Raw genomic sequence first — 18,106 nt, 5'->3', positions numbered from 1 at the left:
CCTGTTTGTTCAGGTATGCCACTGTTGTAGAGTTGTCCGACAAGATCTTTACATTCCTCTGTAGGAGGGAGGGTGCAAATGTCTTCAGGGCTTCCCAAACCGCGGACAATTCTCTCTTGTTGGAGGAGGCTTTTTGCAGAACGAGACCCCACTGGCCTTGAGCTAGTTTCCCTTCCATGTGGGCTCCCCACCCTTGTTGGCTGGCGTCTGTAGTAATAACTACCTGATCCGATGGTCTCCAGGGTACTCCTTTCAAAAGATTTTTCCGATCTGCCCACCAATTCAAGGATGTTTTTACTGCATGAGGGATTTTTACCTTCTTGTTTAAGGATGTTTGTTTTTTGTCCCAGGTTCTTAAGAGAAATGATTGGAGGGTTCTTGAGTGGAACTGTGCCCATTTTACTGAAGGGATAGTGGATGTCATTAGACCCAGGATGACCATCATCTCTCTGAAAGAGACCAAGTGTTGTTTCTGAAATCTTCTCACTGTCGTGATCAGGCCATCTTGTTTCTGTAGAGGAAGAAAAGAGATCATTTTCTCCGAGTCCAACAGTACTCCTAGAAAGTTTATCTGGGTTGAGGGTATGAGACAGGATTTTTCCGTATTGATTATCCACCCCAGGTTGGTAAGTGTGGTCCGGATTGTCTGGAGCTGCAGGAGTAACAGATAGGATGATGGGGCTGCTATTAGGAAATCGTCTAGGTACGGAAAAAATAGAATTTCCTTTAGGTGAAAGAACTTGGATACTTCTGTTATGACCTTCGTGAAAAGCCTTGGGGCTGAGCTGAGACCAAACGGAAGTACCCGGAACTGGAAGTGGCACAGCTCTCCCTTGAACCATGTTGCCAGTCTGAGAAATTTCTGATCCTCCTTCTTGATGGGTATATGGTAGTAGGCATCTGCCAAATCTAATGTTACCATGGCGCCGTTTTTTGGGATCAGGCTGATGACTGTTTTTATGGTTTCCATCTTGAACCTTTTGTATATGATGTATTTGTTTAACATCTTCAGGTTTATTATTAATCTGAACGATCCGTTTGGTTTCTTTATCAAGAAGATCGGGGAGTAAAACCCTTTCTTCTGTTCTTGCTTTGGGACTGGGATGATGGCCCCTTTCTCCAGCAGAAGTCTCAACTGATGATCCATAGTTAGTTGGCTTATCTCCCCTGGACGAGGGTTCTCCATATATCTGTCTGGTGGGCAGGTTTTTAACTCTAGACTGTACCCATTTTTTATGACTGACAGCACCCATGGAGAGGCCTGGATATTTACCCAGGCTGGATAGAACTGGGACAGTCTTCCTCCCACTACGCTTTTGGCGTCATTGAGTAGAGGTGTGGGCCGATTTGTCAGGGTTAAACAGGAACCCTCTGCCTTTACCCCTATTGGACTGCCAGGTTGGTCTAGTGTCCTTTCTTTTTTGGTCCGGCCTACCTCGTTTCTGGGACTGAAAGGACCGTCTTTGTTGAAAAAATTTTGATTCTGTAGGAAAGCCCTTCTTTCTATCTGAAGCTTTCTCTAGAATGTCGTCCAAGTCCGTACCAAACACCCTATCTCCCTCACATGGCAGAGTGCACAGCTTGTTTTTAGAGGCTGTGTCACCAGACCAGGTGCGTAACCATACTGCTCTTCTAGCAGAGTTAGAGAGGGCAGCAGATCTGGCTGAAAGCTTCACTATGTCTGCTGACGCGTCTGCCATAAAATTAGCGGCTTGTTTTAGCATAGGTATAGAAGCTAGGATGTCTTCTCGTGGAGTGCCTGACTCTAGATGTTCCTCCAACTGTCCCAACCAAAGGCCCAGGGTTCTAGCTGTATAAGTTGCAGAGATCCCTGGTCTTAGAGTGGCCGTAGAGGATTCCCACATCTTTTTAAGGAGGCTTTCACATCTTTTGTCCATCGGATCTTTCAGAAGGCCGAGGTCTTCAAATGGAAGGGCAGTTAGTTTTGGAGATTCTTGCTACTGGGGCATCTACTTTAGGGGTCTTATCACAGGCCACAGAATCATCTTCCGCGAAAGGGTATTTTCTCTTTAACCACTTAGAGGCGGATTGTTTTTTCTCAGGGTCTCTCCATTCTGAGTGTATTAACGCTCGGATGTTAGGGTGGACGGGAAAAACTCGTTTTTTCCTGTCCCCTAATCCAGCAAACAATTGGTCCTAATAGTTTTCAGAATGGAATCCGTCTCCTCAACTGAACAGAGAGGTTTACCGCCTGCTTGATCTGAAGTATCAGAGTCAGACCCAGAGGAAATTTCACCTTCATCCAGGTCAGAGTCCTGCATATTAGAGACTATGGCTCCTGAGGTAGATGGTCTGGGAGGCAATGTAGATAACTTAGCTTCTACAGCTGCACCCACTTCTTCTCTGATTATGGTTTTCAGACTTTCAATTAAGGATGGGGTCTCCTCTGACACAACCTTGTCACAACACTTTTGGCACAATGATTTCTTGTATGTACCAGACAGCGATTTCTTGCACATTACGCATTTTTTCTTCAAAGGCGGATCCTTTTTTGAGGATTCTTTACCCTGAGAGACACAAAGTTAGAGAGGAAAGTTTTATCCTTAGTCTCTAATAGAGAAGGGTAAAGAACCACCACCAAGGAGACCCCCATACAGGATAAGCACCCTGTTATTTTAGTAATGGGAGGAGGCTTACTGGGCTAGAGGGCCTGGAGGTATCTGTGGGCCGCCTGGGCGAATCGTCAGCTTGCTGGGACATCTTTCTCAGGAGAAGAGCGCAGGAGCTGCATCTGGACGCCGGCAGCCGCGCTCTTTTACTTCCTGGTTCCCACTGATGACGACATATGCCCCGCCCCCCCCTCGCGTCACGCGCCGGCCTTCCGACGTCACATAGAATCCAACTGCCGGCGCGCGCGCATAGGGGAAGAAGTGGGGAGCGATCCCAGGCCCAGGAACGCTCCCCCGGCTCGCAGAACAGGGCCGGTCCGCACTGGACGCGGGTCCAAAGCCCGGGGTGGCCAGCAACGCTGGGCTTAAACCTCAGGGAAGGAGGAACTTTTATAGAGTTCCGCGACCCTATCCCCTGCCTCAGCCCTCCGGCCAGAGTCGGGATACAAACCGAAAAGGCTGGGAGCGTGACTGATCCATTCCGGCAAGTCCTGACCTTCTGAGGGACAGGAAAACAACTGGAGAGGTAAGAGGGAGGGGGCCTTATATGGGCTGGTCCACAAAGCTGTTTTCCTGTCCCTGAGAAGGCGGGATAATCTCCATGTTTACTGCCGTTGTGGAGGCGTAGGGAAAAGAGAGGTATCTTCATTGGTGTCGCAGTGCGCACCCCCCCCCCCCTCAAGCCCCCTAGTATTAATCATTGGTGGCGCAGTGCGCCCCCCACCCCCATCCCAATAGTAAAAACATTGGTGGCGCAGTGCAGTGCGGTGCGGTGCGGTGCGGTGCGGTGCGGTGCGGCGCCCCCCCCCCCCCCCCCCAAGTATTTATCGTTGGTGGCAGTGGCCACAGTATCCCCTCTCCCCTGCTCCTCCGATCGGAGCCCCAGCAGTGTAAGCCTGGGGCTCCGATCGGTTACCATGGCAGCCAGGACGCTATTGAAGCCCTGGCTGCCATAGTCAGCTCCATGCTGCTGTGTGCACAAAGCACAGAGCAGCAGGGACAGTGTGAGCTCCTATTCACCCTGATAGAGATCTATCAGGGTGAATGGGACAAGGGTTCTAGTCCCTAAGGGGGCTAAAAGTTAGTAAAAAAAAAAAAAAAAAAGAAAAAACACAAAAATATTAAGTATAAATGAAAAAGATTTACAAAAAAAATAAAATAATACACGTTAACAATAAACATTAATTTTCAGCAGATTTGTGTAGGAATTTTTTTTTTTTCCTCAAAAATAAAAAGACCCAGAATATCGGTATAAATTATCGGCTATCGGCCTGAAAGTTGACAAATTATCGGTATCGGCCCTAAAAAATCAATATCGGTCGATCCCTAGTACTTACCTGGCAGATCCCATGCTGTGGGCTTTGGTTCTCTTAGGCTACTTTCACACTTGCAGCAGAGGATTCTGGCAGGCAGTTCCGTCGCGGGAACTGCCAGACGGATCCGGCAAAACGTATGCCAACTGATGGCATTGATAAGACTAATCTGTCTGAAATGCATTGAAATCCGGATCCGTCTCTCTGGTGTCATCCGCCATTTATTTTTCTCACCTTTTTTTCGGTCTGCGCAGAAGGACAGATCCGGCATTCCGGTATTCTAAATGCCATATCCAGCACTAATACATTCCTATGGAAAAAAAATGCTGGATCCGGCATTCAGGCAAGTCTTTAGTTTTTTTGGTCGGAGGTAAAACCGTAGCATGCTGCGGTTTTATCTTTTGCCTGATCAGTCAAAAAGACTGAACTGAAGACATCCTGATGCGTCCTGAACGGATTACTCTCCATTCAGAATGTATGGGGATAAAACAGATCAGTTCATTGAGCCCTTTTGACGGAACTCAGTGCCGGAAAAGAAAAATGCTAGTGTGAAAGTACCCTTAGCCAGGCTCTGTTTGCTGGCTGCAGCGGTGACATCCTGTCACCATTGGCGGCAGTCAGTTAAATCCGAGCAGTGGCGCTGTATCTGCCAGGTCAGTGCACATGAATGCTTTATTTTGGGCTGATCCCTTTCCTCCTGAAACACACAGCCCCTTTAATACTGCAGGTTTCTACTGTGAATTTCACCATTTGCAGCAAAGAGGCTGAATCCAAGGCAAACAAGCAACAAAATCTGCATCTAACTCATGAAGTTTCTGTTGCTTTTTACACGTCCTGTGTGAACATACCCTTAGAGGGGAAGGCAACCTCCAGCTGTTGTGAAACCAACTCCCAGCATGCATATTTGCTCTGCTTTTCTCAGAACTCCTATAGAAATGAAAGGAGCATGTTGGGAATTGTAGTTTCTCCACAGCTGGAGTGCCGAAGATTGCTGACACATGCCACAGAGCAGTGGGGGCGAACCTATGGCACTTAGAGCCCTCTCTGTGGGCACCCGCACCCTGTAGTATTCAGGTTAAATTGCCATGTAGGCACGTTGCGATAAATAAGTGGGTTGTGGCTTGCGGTTTGGGCACTCGGTCTCTAAAAGGTTCGCCATCACTGCTATAGAGGAACACAACACCAGCATATCAGGATGTGACTGACAACGAAGTTTGATGTAGATCATGTGGTCCAACCACCATCTGAAATTAATGTGTTCAATAGAAATTTTAGAGAATAAAAAAAAATAAAAACTGCTAAATGTTCAGTTATGCAACAGAGCAGAACAGTCACTTCCTATGGGTGCTAAAGTTTCCCCAAAGTGTTGGCAATTGCAGCACGAGTCTCACACCCTCCTAGAAACCGGAGAGGCACAAGACAACACCCCTCCAGGCACAATGCACAGACTAAGGGTCCCTTCACACGTCCGTTTTTTCTTTCCTGATCTGTTCCGTTTTTTGCTAAACAGATCTGGACCAGATCTGAACCCATTCATTTTCAATGGGTCCTGGAAAAAAACGGACAGCTCAATGTCTGATTTTTTTCCAGGACCCGTTGAAAATGAATGGGTCCAGATCTGGTCCAGATCTGTTCCTGAAAAAACGGAACAGATCAGGAAAGAAAAAACAGACGTGTGAATGGACCCTAACTGGTTTAGCCCTCATTCACACTCTCATAGGAAAGAAACGATACAGAGAAGGAAAGACATTTCCAACGATTCTCTCTAGAACTGACAGGCCCAAACTAGAATATCTCACTTCATGTCTAGTCCGAACCGCTTCCCTCAACCTTCAGGTCATCCATCCCCAGCACAAACAGGACATTTAGGTCCAATAATCCAGCATCCACAAAACTGGCATGACCACACAGACATGTCTCTTTCAGTGGTGGGGTGGGCGTTCAGAACTTCTTTCAACTTCAGTTATATGAAACTTGATACAGTAAGTAAAAGTCTGATGGTACGGACACACGTTCAGGTTTTTTCATGAAGTTTTTGAAGGCCGTCTGTGCCCTATTGTGGACCGCAAATGGCGTTTCCACAATATATCGGCACCGTGAATTCTGTATCATGGACCCATGGGTCTACAATCAAGACACCACACCATAAAAGATAGGAAATGTCCTATCTTTTGCCTATATTGTGGACGGGTCCGCGCCGCACAGGATTCACACTGCCGGACCGCAATCGTGTGATTGTACCCTAAAAGCATTGACGGATCTGTGTGCCAGCCATGTGCAGTCCGCAAAATGTGGAACGCACACGGCCGGTATCAGTGTTTTGCAGATCCACAATTTGAAGACCGCAAAACACTACGGCCGTCTGAATGAGCCCCAACACTGATAGCATATACTAGCGATATGCCATCAGCGTCTCACATGGGACAACCCCTTTAATGCTCCCTCTTATGGGCCACACCTAAATTGGGGCGCTTTCACAAGCGGCAGATTTTGTGGCAGAAAATTCCACAACTAAAATCAGTTCCATTCATTTGATTGGGATGGCCGGCACATGGATTTCTGAAATCTCCATTAAAGGGGTTATCCCATCTTAGACAATGGGGGCATATCGCTAGGACTTGCCCCCATTGTCTGATAGGTGCGGGTCCCACCTCTGGGACCCGCACCTAAAAGGAAAACGGAGCAGATAAAGTTGAGGAGGGCGCACTACGCATGCGCAACCGTCCTCCATTCATTTGTATGGAGCCGCCGAAAATAGCCGAGCGCTGGCTCAGCTATTTCCGTCGGCCCCATAGAAATGAATGGGAGCGGTGGCCGTGCATGCGCAGTGCGCTCCCATTCATTTCTATGGGAGAGGCGCCTGGTGGTGGACCGTGGACGGACCCCAGGAAATCCAGTGTCTTCCAGCCACAACTCTCTCTGGCTCTGTTCTCATTGTAGGTGCAGGTCCCAGATGTGGGACCCGCACCTATCAGACAATGGGGGCATATCCTAGCGATTTTCCCCCATTGTCAAAGATGGGATAACCCCTTTAAGGGGAATGGAACGGATGTTCAGTAGCCAAATTTTCTGCCACAAAATCTGCGGTGTGTGAAGGCTCCCTGAGGCTTCAAAAACTGCACAAAAAACCTGAACATAAGTCCATACCCTGTCAATACTTGACTGAAGTTAGGTTAATGGCCAGTATCCTATGAACAGGCGAATGTTCACATTCTAAGACCTATAGTGCAGCAGTATCACCTGATCAGTACAGTATATATTCCAGCTAGGTGAGGCCCACAGGACTGCTGCATTCCTGAAACCTGGAGCTGTGGGACATATGGACACCTGCAAGCGCTGAGACTTCATTTGAGAGCTGCTGACATTGCCCCCTTGTTACATAACATATGACTGACACATGACTACCTTATCTACGACCTCATCGATTGAGCTAAAAACTGACCTTGAGGGCCAAGGACGCTGCGGGCATGGACTGCTTAGTGCAGCTGATCTGCTCCAGGTGGAGGACAGTATGGAGCACAGTCACACCCTTCTGGTGGAACTCTTAATACGTTTAGGTCTCATGACATGTTTAGGTCAGCATGTATTTTGCGGTCCGCATGCCACAATTTTACTTTAGAACTGCCTATTCTTGTCCTCTAAAATGGGCAAGATTTCAGTTATTTAATGAAATCTGTATAGCGCCACCTGCTGTTTGCCAACTTGAAATAAATCCAGGAGAGCAATGAATGGGGATATCTTTGGATGCATGTGAATTATAAGGCCAGCTTTAGCTTTTTAAGATGGAGATTCCGTCACATTATAGACTGCTTGTTTCCATGGTTACGACCACCATGCAATCCAGCAGCGGTGGCCGTGCTCGCACACTACAGGAAAAAGCGCCAGCCTCTCTGGTGGCCAGGACCAAGAGAACACACAGACATGCATGCGCAGAAGCTTCCGCCCAGGTGACCTCATATGTGCTGCAGCAGTGGCCGTAACCATGGAAACGAGCAGTGTATAACGTGAGGGAAAATGAATCCAGCCAGCAAAGAAGGCAATATGGATAGTAACAATACATTAGTAAGTGCCTTGTATTAACTTAGTTTCTCAACATGATAGATGTATTTTTAGGGCCCATAGAGCTATGAGTACGGGGCTCCTAGTCCTAGCACTGGTATTACTCACTGCTACCTGGTCTTTCCAGGCGCCTGCGCTGTACTAAGTCCTGGCAGCGCACAGCCTCAAGACACAGCGAAGTGTGCATAGGAGCGTGCTATGACCTGATGCTGATCGACTTCAGGTCACAGTGCTGCATGAAGAGCGGAATCGCCTATAGAAGAGGTTTATTGGGTCCAATCTGTGGTCTGATTTAGGCCCCATTCAGACTGAAACCATACGGCACAATATAGGACATCTGATCCATGCTTCCGCACCGCAAAAAATAGAAGACCACAGAAATACTCTGGCTTACAATTCTGTGAGCTTCTGATCCATGCCCCCGCACCCCAAAAGATAGGACATGTCCTATCTTTTGCTGTACCTTGTGGATCGCGGACTCATTCAAGTCAATGGGTTCCCACTGCAACATGGAGTTCACACGGCTGGAGCCCGTGTGTTGCCTGAATGAGGCCCTAAGGGGCCGGGGGGTGTTCAGAAATTGGCTGTGGGGCTCAGTCAGTTCTAGTTACACCACTGGACAACCCCCCACCTCTGTATATTCTGTAGCAGATACTTTATATAAAAAAAAACTAGAACATTATAACACAAGACATCTCTGTGTCTTAGGCTAGTTTCACACTTGCGGCAGGACGGATCCGACATGCTGTTCACCATGTCGGATCCGTCCTGCAGCTATTTCGCCGTGCCCCCGCTCCGTCCCCATTGACTATAATGAGGACGGGGGCGGAGCTTCGGCGCAGCACGGCGAAAGCCGCTGGACTAAAATTACTGCATGTCAGGTTTTTTAGTCCGGCGGCTTTCTCCGTACACCGCCGGAGCTCCGCCCCCATTATAGTCAATGGGGACGGAGCGGCGGCCCGGCGAAATAGCCGCAGGACGGATCCGACATGGTGAACAGCCTGTCGGATCCGTCCTGCCGCAAGTGTGAAACTAGCCTAAGGCTACGTTCTGCCAGTAACTGTGACTGGAGGTTCTACAAATGTGGGGGAACTCCTGCCTCATGAGCAATACTTAAAGGGGTCATCTCACTTCAGCAAATGGCATTTCTCATACCAGGCACTTACTAATTTATTGCGATTGTCCATACCGCATCCTTTGATGTTACGATTCATCTTTCTATCACATTATACTAGAGTTGTTGCAATACCAATTTTTTTTTTGTCGATTTCGATACCATAAAAAAGTATTGCTATACTCGATACCACGATAACACCAAAAAAGCCACGTGCATTCCGCATTTTTAAAAAATTGTGAATCACGCAGTTTAGATTCATTTTTTCTGTTCACCACATTTTTTAAAAATATTTTAATAGTTTGGACTTTTCGGACGTGGCGATATGTTTATTTATTGTTTATATATTTTATATGTAAAATTGGGAAAGGAGGTGATTTATACTTTTTATTTAATAACTATTTCCCCCCTTAGGGGCTAGAACCTGGGATCTTTTAATCCCTTGTCCTATTCACCCTAATAGAGCTCGATCAGGGTGAATAGGACTTCACACTGTCCCTGCTGCCCTGTGCACACAGCATCAGGGATGTTACCATGGCAGTCAGGGCTTCAGTAGCGTCCTGGCTGCCGTGGTAACCGATCACAACCACCAATGAGAGGAGGTAAGGGGACTCTGGCCACTGCCACCAATGATTTCAATACTGGGGGGGTTGAGGGGGTTGGGCACACTGCGCCACCAATGATTTTAATACGGGGGGGGGGGGGGGGGGGAGAAATTAATTAACCTTTAATACAGGAGGCGGGCGCCGGCAGCAGATCAGCGGAAGTCAACCCCTCAGGTGCCGCACCTGAGGGGTTAACTGCCGCTGATCGCAGCTCCCTGTCAGAGGCAGGGTGCCTCCTGTATTAAAAGTTAAAGATGACCTTTCATGGGTCCGGACTTTGTTAAGTAGCAGACTACACAGAGCGGCGCCCAGGGATCTACCTGCACCTACTATTAATCCTGGGCGTCGCTCCGTTCGCCCGCTGTGGCCCCCGTTACCATCTCCCGCTCCGTATGCCAATTACTACTATCGGAGCAATGGGAGACATCAGCTTCTCTACTGGGCGATCCTTCTCCCTACTGTAGCGCTGTCCAATCCCAACGCAGAACATCACAGCCAGGGAGAAGGATCGCCCAGGAGAGAAGCTGATGTCTCCCATTGCTCCGATAGTAGTAATTATCATACGGAGCAGGAGACGGTAACGGGGGCCACAGCGGGCGAACGGAGCGACGCCCAGGAATAATAGTAAGTGCAGGGAGATCCCTGGGCACCGCTCTGTGTAGCCTGCTACTTAAAGTCCGGACCCATGAAAGGTCCTTCTATCATTGGTGGCGCAGTGCACCCGCCCTCCTCCGCCCCTCTATCTTAATTGGCAGCACGGCACAGGGAAGAGGGAGAGAGTAACTCCTTCTCCCCTGTGCTGCTGAGGGAAGCGCACTCATGTTCTGTTATGCTAGGCTGCGCAGTAGCGCCGCCCAGTATCGGAAAAAATGGAAATCCCGATATCGTATCGATACCGGGACAAAAGTATTGATTGGGTATCGAAATTTCGATACCCGCAACAACCCTACATTATACACCGCTTGTATCCAGGGGTTATCACCACCGCTGCAGCGCAGATACAAGGTGGCCAAGATGGGAGCTGCTGCGCATGCGTGCCTATGTGCGATGCCATGGTCCTGGACACTAGAGGCCAGCATTTTTCCTATAGACTCCGCACAACCACCACTGCTGGATTGCAGGTTGGTCGTAACCCCTGGAAACAAGAAGCATATATTGTATTGGAAAAACGAATCCAGCCGGCAAAGGAGGCAATATGGACAATCACAATACATTTAACTTTCTCTACATGATAAACGCCATTTTCTGAACGGAGACAATTCTAACTCATATATACTGCAAATATCAAATAGGGAAACAGTAATACGAAGATTTGGGAGAATTCCGTTCCAGAAGCCAAATAATCTAGGATTTGTAAACGTATCACACAGCTCGTGGCCTCCCCAAATGAAGAGGTCTGTAAAATTCTCAGGGGCTGTCACGAGTTCCCATAGCGGTTCTCGATCCATTGTGTTTGGCTAGTGCCAAAGGGTTTACTTTGTTGCTTTCATTGGCAAAGGTCCTAGCTCACCCCCCCCCCCCCCCCATACCTGACATGCCAAAAAGATCATCAGGCGCCTGTTCTAAGGGTCCTCGCAGCCTGTAGGTCTCCGAGCCTTATGGCGTCCCTTTCTATAGGTCACAACGTAACAAGTACGCCTCTCGTCAGCTACATATTCCACAGACTGGGTCAGTGGCTCGGACGCCCACAAGCACTGGCGACTACAGAACATCCACAAGGACAATACGGTACACGTATCCTAGCCCTAAATGGCGTCGACGTGGATGGAAGAATATCAAATCCTAAAATCTCAAGAAAGTCAAATCTTACACTAAAATAATCTGCAGATTCCTTTATAAATTTATCTTTTGGAATTTATTTCTCCACGTTTAGGATTTCTCACTTTTTTTTTTTTTCCAATGAATGCATCTGACAAAAAGGTTGAAGACCCCTGGATTAGGCCTTGAACCTGGCACTGCCCATCCCCCACCACCAAACCTAAATTAAATGGACTCTTCCTGTCATGGCAGCAGAAAAGTGTCAAGTGACCTCTCCGGGCTCCACAGAATGGGTGAAGACAGGCACAAAGGGGAGGGAAATAAGAAAGATATGTCCCAGCCCCCTCCCCCCCAGAGCTCTGCATTAGTAGGGGGGGTCTGACAGACGTAGCGGGGGGGGGGGGGGGGGGGCACGCCTCTGTATGAATGCCTGGTGCCAGTCATTGAAGACTCTTAGGCTAGGGCTACACGACACATAGGGCACAACTACACTGCGACATTTTGTCACACGACAATTTTTATAATGATAGTCTATAGTGTCGCAGAAATCTGCTGTCGTGTCACAGTCGCAGCGCGACGATCGTTATAAAAAGTGTCGCTGTGCAATCGCGCCCTAGGTGTCGCGTGACATGTCGTCATCCAGAGCCGTGCCACAGAGTGATGGAGCCGCAGCCCCTGTCCTGGAACACAACGGGGGTCATTTATCAACACCGTTATTTTAAGCAACTTTTTTTTTGTGTGTGTTCCTTTTACACCGGTCAGAAGAAGCGCCTAATTTACGATGGGGCGCGATCCTCGTAAACGATGTGCATCTTTTGTTGTCCTCGCTTCTGCCAGAAAATCAGCGCAACTTTTACAGCTTTTTCCTGGCAACAAATTAGTAAAGTCGTCAGGACTGGGATACCACGCCCTTGATACTCCTAGGTGTCGAATGTGGCGCAAAAGCACCCACGCAACAGATACTGTCACACCGGCGGTTAAAATGTTGCAAACAAGGAGATGTGAGACAATTGACAAAAATTTTTTTTTTTTAAAGTACTCCTTCCAGAACATGGGCACGCTAGCGCGTTCTTTTTAACCTTCCATGACGTGCATCACAAAAGTATATAGGGTTTTCACAATGACAAGGGTGGGCAGTGCACCACCAAACTGCAATCTATAGACCAATGGGATCATTTATCAAACTGGGGTAAATTAGAACTGGCTTAGTTGCCCATAGCAACCAGACTCCACCTTTCATTTTCCATTTGCTACGGGCAGCTAAGCCAGTTCTAATTTACACCAGTTTGATAAATGACCTCCCAAGTTTATCCGCTGACCTCTGACCTACTGAGCGGCCGGAATCACATGGAGCTGCCCCTGAAACGCCAGCGTGTGCCCTGCCATCCGCTCCGCAGCATGCAGAGGTGTTACCTTTCACTGGGGGTAAGACATAATAAGGTACCCCAACATGGAAAGTGGGTGCATTTACTTTATTCTATAGAGTAACCTTACCTGCCCCCCCTCCCCCAGCCTGGAAGGTCAGGGGGTTGTTTGGCACATCAAGGGTGCTTCACCCCAAATACAAGAGATGGGTGACAGTCCTCCAATAGGAGTCCACTGACCTTACAGTCAATCAATGGCTGTCACCCATCCCAATGGCAGCTCCCTGCTGTGACACTATGCAGAAGACGGGCAGCAGTATGGCCGCTGGAGCCACGGCTGAAGGAGCGGCTCGTACCCCATGTGCAGAACCCAGAAAAAGCCGCAGCTACGGGGCTCCCCTCACACCGGGCAGGGGTTACTCAGCACCTTGGTAATGAGAAGGAAGCGTCCGCCTATGGCCGCTCATAGTCCAATCCGAAAACTCACCTTAGCCCCGAGAATACGAGCGCACAGGCGTCCGGCGGTGATGAGAGACATTGTGAGGGCGGCTGGAGTTCGGTGTCTGACCACAAGGAGGCGGAGGCCGTGACGGGGCCCGGAGAACTTTGCAGCGTCTTACTTAAACCGGCAAAGCTGAAGGCGCCTGGAAGGCCGTAGCCGGGACAAGGTTGAAAAGGAGGATTCAAGCCACGCCTCCTGTCTAATGACGTCACGACCGTCGGCACGCAAACGTATGGCCGCCATCTTACGAGAGGCAGCATTCTGACCTTTCCTCGTCCCTTCCCACTAGCGAAATGACACATGCGCAGAGGCTGGGAGTAGGCGGATATCGGCTCCATCTTATGAGCTCCAGGTCACGGCTGACCTGACGTGTTCCTTGGTTATTAGTAACGCTTTAAATGTCGGAGTGTTACTACTGTGTCACGCGGTGTGTCGAGCGCCGCCTCTTAGGGAATTACAATCTGTCATGTGACCGCTAGGGCAGGGTGACCCTGTCAGGTGACTACATGTAGTAGAGGTTACACAGCCTCGCCTGCCTCAAGGCCGCAGAGACACGTGATAACATGCGGAGCTGTGATTGGCTGTGCGGCTGTCAGCGAAGCGGGATGAAAGCGGGAAACTGAGGGAAGCCTAGGTTATAGCGTAGTGCGGACTGCGGAGCGGTCGGTGGCCTGGCTCTCCGCCTGCTGTTTTACTCCACAACTCTCAGTATATGCTGACATATGCATATTCGTATTACAACCTTATCAGTCCAGAGAGCAAACGGCATGTAGTGCAGTAGCCCTGGATACCAAAAGAAGGGTTTTCACGTGTTGCACCCGGCTCTGTCACCTTTCAGGCTCCAGTTATATTTTAAAATGGATTTCCAGCGCTAACAAATGCCTTTAAATCTGATGGTATAAAATCCACTTGTAGTAGGCACATTGGGGGAGATGAGGGAAAACTGGCCCATAGCAACCAATCAGATTCTACCTTTCATTTTTCAGAGCTCCTTTAGAAAACGAAAGGAGGAATCTGATTGGTTATGGGCCAGTTCTCCTTTACAGCAGTTTTGATACATCTCCCCCACTGTATGTATATTTATATATCCACCATGTTTGTGACTTTTAAATGCCACTTGCAACAAAATTTGTTTCAGGTGGCATATCTACAACACCTAGGGTCGCCACCTTTCCCCCAAAAAATACCAGCCAAGTTAAGCCACATTCCAAAGGAGGCGTAGCTTAATACATGGTGTTAAGTCGCTGTCATACTGTGGCTCCCAATAATATTAGGGGGTTATCTCAGCATATTGTAAAAAATGAAAATCAGACAAAATATAGTACATGAAAACATCTTTCTAACAAAGTTAGATCCAGCCCTGTACTTCACATGGATCCAGAGATCTCCCCATTCATTGCTCTGCTAGATTTATATCAAGCTGACAGCTCAGGGGAGTGTCCTTTCTGCTGCAGCTCAGGGGGCGTGTCTCAGCTCTCCCTATCACAGCTCAAGGGGCGTGTTTATGATCTTCCTATCACAGCTCAAGGGGAGTGTCTTTCCTGCTGCAGCTAGGGGGGGCGTGTCCATGGTCTCCCTATCACAGCTCAGGAGGCAGTGGAAGGATGAAACTGAGCATGTGCGGCCTTCTCAGTGAGCAGGTCAAAGAAATAACAGAAAGAACAAAGAGTAGGTGGTACTATGCAGATCCATTTTATTGAATAATTCAGTAGTTATATAAAAAGTTTAACCCCTTAAGGACCCATGACGTACATGTACTTCATGAGGTCTGCGGAGCTCTGGGGGAAGATCGGGATGGAATCGCGGCACCATGGCTGCTCTTACCGGCAGGCAGCCATGCCAGGTAAGGGCAGCATGGTGCCGATCCGCCCCCTGCAGCTCCAAGCGCTGCGATTGGCCAATAGATGAGACCGGCACAGCGCAGAGAGTTGTCAGAAGCTGCGGGGCGGAAGAAGGTCAGGGGCCGGTGCTGAACTGGTCAGCACCGGTCACCTCCGAGGTGAGGCAGGGAACACCAGTGTTTTGGGTCCCCTGCCAGCACTACGATTGGCTGGAACAACGCTCCAGCCAATGGCAGCGCTATAGCTGCACAGGAAGAGGCAGAACTTCCCTGCATGCAGCCATTCTAGCTCGTGACAGCATGCAGAGAGGTTCTGTGCAGCTGTGGTTTGCTGGGAATGTAACCCTTTTGCTGCTGGAAAAAAGAACATCTGGAATAGCTGCACCGATTTTTCTTTTAATTTGCACCTGTTCCAGATCCCTCCGTCCCTGTCCCTTCCCATCCCCCCCCCCCATCCTTTTCTTACGGACGCCATTTGGTCTGTGCACTTTTTTAGGTCTTTTTTTTTTTTTTTTTTTACCATTTTCCAGCTCTGTATCACTTTTTCTGCGTGTGAGCTGTGACCGCCAAGTGCTTTTCAGTGCGTATCTGCCTGATCAGCAACTGGGATTATTTGTGCTGATTTCTTTGCCAATTTTTCATATCTTTTTGTTAAAAAAGAACTGGTAGCTAGGGCTTTATATAAATATATAGAGAGTTCTATATTTCTATATATATAGATATACCGTATTTTTCGCCCCATAAGACGCACTTTTTTCCCCAGGCTGCGATGTATGAGCGGGGAGGGACTGGGAGGAGGAGTTGGGGGCCGGCAATTGCGGCGGGGCCGGTGCAGTCACTGTACTCCGGCCCCGCCGCTCCAGTGCTGCAGTATACAAATATAAAATGTCTCATTAAATTAAAAATCATTAAACATGCCCCCTCACTTCTAATATTACCGTACACCCTAACAGCTTCTGTAGAATGCAGGCAGGCAGGCTGGGCGGACGGCAGCGTAACTCCCTGATGTCACGTGCCTGCGCAGCCTACTTTATGAATGAAGCAGGCGGCGCAGGCACTTGTGACGTCAGTGAGTCATGCTGCCGCCCGCCCGGCCTGCGTTGTACAGAAGCTGTTAGGGTGTACAGTAATATTAGAAGTGAGGGGGCATGTTTAATCACTTTTAATTGAATGAGACCTTTTATATTTGTATAGTGGGGGGGGGTAATCAGTGGATGAGTTTTATGGGGGGACATCTGTGGATGGCATAGTTAAGGGGTGGGGGGTCTGTGGATGGCATTGTTATGGGGTGGGGGATCTGTGGATGGCACTGTTATGGGGTGGGGGGGTCTGTGGATGACACATATATAACAGTGCCATCCACAGATCCCCCATAACAGTACCATCCACAGATCCCCCATAACAGTACCATCCACAGATCCCCCATAACAGTGTCAGCCACAGATCCCCCTGTAACAGTGTCCTTCACAGATCCCGCCCATAACAGTGTCCATCACAGAAACCCCCCCCATAACAGTGTCCATCACAGAACCCCCCCCAATAACAGTGTCCGTCACAGATCCCCCCATAACAGTGCGTCATCCACAGATCCCCCATAACAGTGCCATCCCCAGATCCCCCATAACAGTGACATCCACAGATCCCCCATAATAGTGCCATCCACAGATCCCCAGTAATAGTGCCATCCACAGACCACCATTACTTCCAAACCCACCAAAAGCACACCTTTTGTTAAAAAATGTTTTTTCTTATTTTCCTCCCCAAAAACCTAGGTGCGTCTTATGGGCCGATGTGTCTTATAGGGCGAAAAATACGGGTAAGTAAAATTTTTAGCCAGTGTTCACTGTAGTAAAGTTTTATACTACAGTTTTTGCACACACGATCTGTGTGCGTGCGTGCTCAGTAGCATCTGCACATTTAAAAAAAATATATATTTCACATTTTTTGTGTGAACAAATAACTGCAGTTAGTGGTAATTAGTTTTATATATATATATATATATATATCAAATTCAATTAGTATCTCAGGGAGCATACCGGTGAGCACCGATCAGTAGTGTCCATTACTGATCGCGTCTGCTCAATTTGCACTGAAAGTTTGTTTTTGTGCAGAAAAGACATTTTTTTTTCAGAAAAGACTTTCTTTTTATTACAACTTTTCTTCTAAATTTTATTTAAAATTTTCTACAAGCCCCTTCACGTGTGAAAACACTACATACCCACCCCTCACACTAAATAAAGGTTTCCACATTTCACACGTCACACCCCAATAAAATAAAAATGGCCCGTCCATCCCAATGACTATACTCAGCTGAAGAGGCATACGCCATGCTTGCCTCCGATACTGAGTCTGCCAGTGAGGGAGAAGATGCCACTTTCCTCTACTCCTCTACCCCCCCTCATCATCATCTGCTGATGAGGGACCCTCTAGAAGGCGCCCCAGGGTAGCAGAGGAGGCAGCCCCCAGAGTGAGCCCATATGGACCACACCCCCTGACGATTATCAGCCCCAAATTCCTGAGTTTGTGGGCAACTCAGGAATTCTGATAGATTGTGCGGGCTTCACTGAGCTAGATTTTTTCAAAATCTTCTTCTCTGAAGATTTTGTAAATTTAATGGTGGCCCAAACCAATTTGTACGCCCAACAATTCATTGCTCAGAACCCTAGTTGGCCATACACTAGACCCCTAGGTTGGACCCCAGTAGATGCAGCAGAGATGATGAAGTTTTGGGGACTCGTGCTGCATATGGGCGTAATAAAAAAAAAACATTAGGCAATATTGGAGTTCTGACATTTTCTACCAGACTCCCAATTTACAGTCAAACCATGACCTGGAAGCGATTTGAATAAATCTGAAAATTCCTACAGTACAATGAGAATTCACAGTGCCCACCCCAAAATGACCCAACATTTGACCGACTG

At 48.3% G+C, this 18,106-nt stretch overlaps 1 protein-coding gene across 1 annotated transcript in view; it reads right to left on the bottom strand.

Moving 5' to 3' along the window:
* The window catches only part of CS (citrate synthase), a 50,871-nt gene extending 37,318 nt beyond the window's left edge, over window positions 1-13,553 (bottom strand). The window contains exon 1 of the mRNA XM_040425553.1: window positions 13,331-13,553. Coding sequence (XP_040281487.1) covers window positions 13,331-13,381 — 51 coding nt within the window. The 5' untranslated portion in view covers window positions 13,382-13,553. The remainder of the gene's footprint in view (window positions 1-13,330) is intronic.
* Between the last annotated feature and the right edge of the window lie 4,553 nt (window positions 13,554-18,106).

The sequence above is a fragment of the Bufo bufo genome, chromosome 3, assembly GCF_905171765.1.
Source record: "Bufo bufo chromosome 3, aBufBuf1.1, whole genome shotgun sequence".
In the NCBI taxonomy this organism is placed as follows: domain Eukaryota; kingdom Metazoa; phylum Chordata; class Amphibia; order Anura; family Bufonidae; genus Bufo; species Bufo bufo.
This window is presented reverse-complemented; position numbering and strand designations above follow the sequence as displayed.